At 46.3% G+C, this 3,169-nt stretch overlaps 1 protein-coding gene across 1 annotated transcript; it reads left to right on the top strand.

The window, feature by feature from the left end:
* LOC117493590 (tubulin alpha chain-like) lies at positions 1 to 2,915 on the top strand. The gene is made up of 4 exons (XM_034144221.1): positions 1 to 55; positions 1,087 to 1,309; positions 1,576 to 1,724; positions 1,828 to 2,915. Exons 1-4 carry the CDS (start codon positions 53 to 55, stop codon positions 2,803 to 2,805), a joined length of 1,353 nt encoding a protein of 450 aa, XP_034000112.1. The 5' UTR covers positions 1 to 52; the 3' UTR covers positions 2,806 to 2,915.
* The last annotated feature ends 254 nt before the right edge of the window (positions 2,916 to 3,169 follow it).

Genomic DNA, 3,169 nt, shown 5'->3' with positions numbered 1-3,169 from the left:
CAACAACCGATTCTTCAGTGTCTGAAAAAAGCAGGGGAAAAATCCTACAAAAATGGTGAGTACTGACGAACAAAACAATTATATAAATAATAAAACTACCGGTAATTTGATTTTTTGCCGTTAAAATCCCGTTTATGTGCCTAAATTGAGGTGGCTTTAGTCCAAACAGTTGGCGCAGTTCAAATCATAACGGTTGAAATTGGCGGTTAAAACGTAACTTCCATCGCTTTCATTTCATTTCATTTCAAACCTTTATTTATCCAGGTTGTATCCCATTGAGATCATTGACCTCTTTTTCAAGGGAGACCTGCTCAAGTAGGTTCCACATGAAACATTAAAAACATAAACAGAACAACAAAAGGACATCATACATTAGCATTACAGGGATTACAATTTACATAACTATCCACATGCACTTTAAACTACAGTCAAAGATACTGAATCGACATCTGGGCAATTATTTTTTCAGTTTAATAGGAATGAAAGCATACAGTATAAAACGGTATGCGAAAAACTGTTTTCCCATTTTTGTGGGTTTGGAAGACATTACTGTAAGCCGGCGAGCTAGAAGACTCCATCAGATAACGAGTCTGTCCAGCAACGTTACAGAAAGGCAGGGCTTTGCAGTAGGGAGGAGAGATGTTGCTCGTTTTGGGAGGCCGGACAGGAACACGTGACTCAGCACAAAGTTACTAGGGTTAGGGTTTATAACCTGTCAGCGCCCAAAACACAATTTAAAAGGGAATGATTTTTAGGGAAATATTGTCCAATAAATCGGCCATATTGTAATGTACCCCTCCCTCCCAACCTTTTTTAATGTATCCCTGTGACTGTATATCTAATAGTGTGTAGATAGTGTTGGTAATTGGTTAATTTAATTGCGACAAATCACAATTTTAGAGTTGAATCCAGTTGTGTTTTATTTGTCAAATTGACACATGGAAACGGTTTGTATTAACATACGTTGTAGTACTTGTATAAGGAGGTCAGTGATTGCACTGTATAAACTGACATGGAATGTATCTGTTCAAATTCAAAAATGTAATCTGCTCTTTAATAAAATAACTGTTTGTCTCTCCTCCACAGCGTGAGTGTATCTCTATGCATGTCGGCCAGGCCGGAGTCCAGATGGGCAATGCCTGCTGGGAGCTCTACTGCCTGGAGCACGGCATCCAGCCTGACGGTCAGATGCCGAGTAACAAGACCATCGGAGGAGGAGACGACTCCTTCAACACCTTCTTCAGCGTGACTGGAGCCGGCAAACACGTCCCCAGAGCCGTCTTTGTGGACCTGGAGCCCACTGTCATCGGTAAGGATACACATATTTTTATTTAAACGTGTAATAATATTTTTGAAGAAGACGGGTAGGACAGACGGATAAATAGATGCTTATTGAACCCAAATTGGGAAATTATTTTGTTGCCGCAGCAGTGTGTTCAGGCATTAAAATATATAAATAATAAAATAAAATCAATAAACAGCAAATATAATATCTACAGTAGAATAGACGTGTATCTAAAATATTCTGGATTATTCTGGTTCAATACCCATGACTGTACCCGTGTTGTTCCTCAGATGAAGTCCGTACAGGAACCTACCGCCAGCTCTTCCACCCCGAGCAGCTGATCACCGGAAAGGAGGACGCAGCCAACAACTACGCCCGCGGTCACTACACCGTCGGCAAGGAGATCATCGACCTGGTTCTTGACAGGACTCGCAAACTGGTGAGCTCTTCATCTCATTTACATGTTGCAAGTGAAGCCTTTAAAATAAAAATATATTTCGATTGATGGCAAAACATTTAAAACCATTATCCCTTATTTCCAGGCTGACCAGTGCACAGGGCTCCAGGGTTTCCTGATCTTCCACTCCTTTGGAGGAGGAACCGGCTCTGGCTTCACCTCCCTGCTGATGGAGCGTCTCTCTGTTGACTACGGCAAGAAGTCCAAGCTTGAGTTTGCGGTTTACCCCGCCCCCCAGGTGTCCACCGCTGTGGTGGAGCCCTACAACTCCATCCTGACCACCCACACCACCCTGGAGCACTCCGACTGTGCCTTTATGGTGGACAATGAGGCCATCTACGACATCTGCCGCAGGAACCTGGACATCGAGCGCCCCACCTACACCAACCTCAACAGGCTGATTGGACAGGTCGTCTCCTCCATCACCGCCTCCCTGCGCTTCGATGGTGCCTTGAATGTGGATCTGACTGAGTTCCAGACCAACTTGGTGCCCTACCCTCGTATCCACTTCCCTCTGGCCACCTACGCCCCAGTTATCTCTGCAGAGAAGGCCTACCACGAGCAGCTGTCGGTCGCTGACATCACCAACGCCTGTTTCGAGCCGGCCAACCAGTTGGTGAAATGCGACCCCCGCCACGGCAAGTACATGGCCTGCTGCCTCCTGTACCGTGGTGATGTGGTGCCCAAAGATGTCAACTCTGCCATCGCCACCATCAAAACCAAGCGCTCCATCCAGTTTGTGGACTGGTGTCCCACTGGCTTCAAGGTGGGCATCAACTACCAGCCCCCCACCGCGGTTCCTGGAGGAGACCTGGCCAAGGTGCAGAGGGCCGTGTGCATGCTGAGCAACACCACCGCCATCGCAGAGGCCTGGGCTCGCCTGGACCACAAGTTCGACCTGATGTACGCCAAGAGGGCCTTCGTCCACTGGTACGTTGGAGAGGGGATGGAGGAGGGAGAGTTCTCTGAGGCCAGAGAGGATATGGCCGCCCTGGAGAAGGATTATGAGGAGGTGGGCACCGACAGCGTGGGGGACGAAGGAGAAGAAGGGGAGGAGTACTAAGCCACTGAAACATCTGTGGTGAAGACTCTGACCCTCCAGAGCCTGGACGACCATCTCTTTAGCTTGGCTTCAGTTATTTTGGCGCGTGACTCAAGATTTTAAACTCTTAACAATGAAGGACACCGTAATGTTTAAAAAAAAAAAAAAAAAAAAAAAACAGGGTTCAGCTGTTGCATCTGGTAACTTAAAACAAATGTTAATCTTTCTATTTTCTTTTGAGTCATTCCAAATGTTGGTTAACTGCATTGTTCTGACAGGCATTGATGATGGGATGCCAGGCCGGGGGAGGCAACCTGTACACTGACTAAACCATTTCAATAAAGTGCACTTGTGTTCCGACATGACATCTGCCTCTTCCATTAAA

Source organism: Trematomus bernacchii, unplaced genomic scaffold (assembly GCF_902827165.1).
Source record: "Trematomus bernacchii unplaced genomic scaffold, fTreBer1.1, whole genome shotgun sequence".
NCBI lineage: Eukaryota > Metazoa > Chordata > Actinopteri > Perciformes > Nototheniidae > Trematomus > Trematomus bernacchii.
This window is presented reverse-complemented; position numbering and strand designations above follow the sequence as displayed.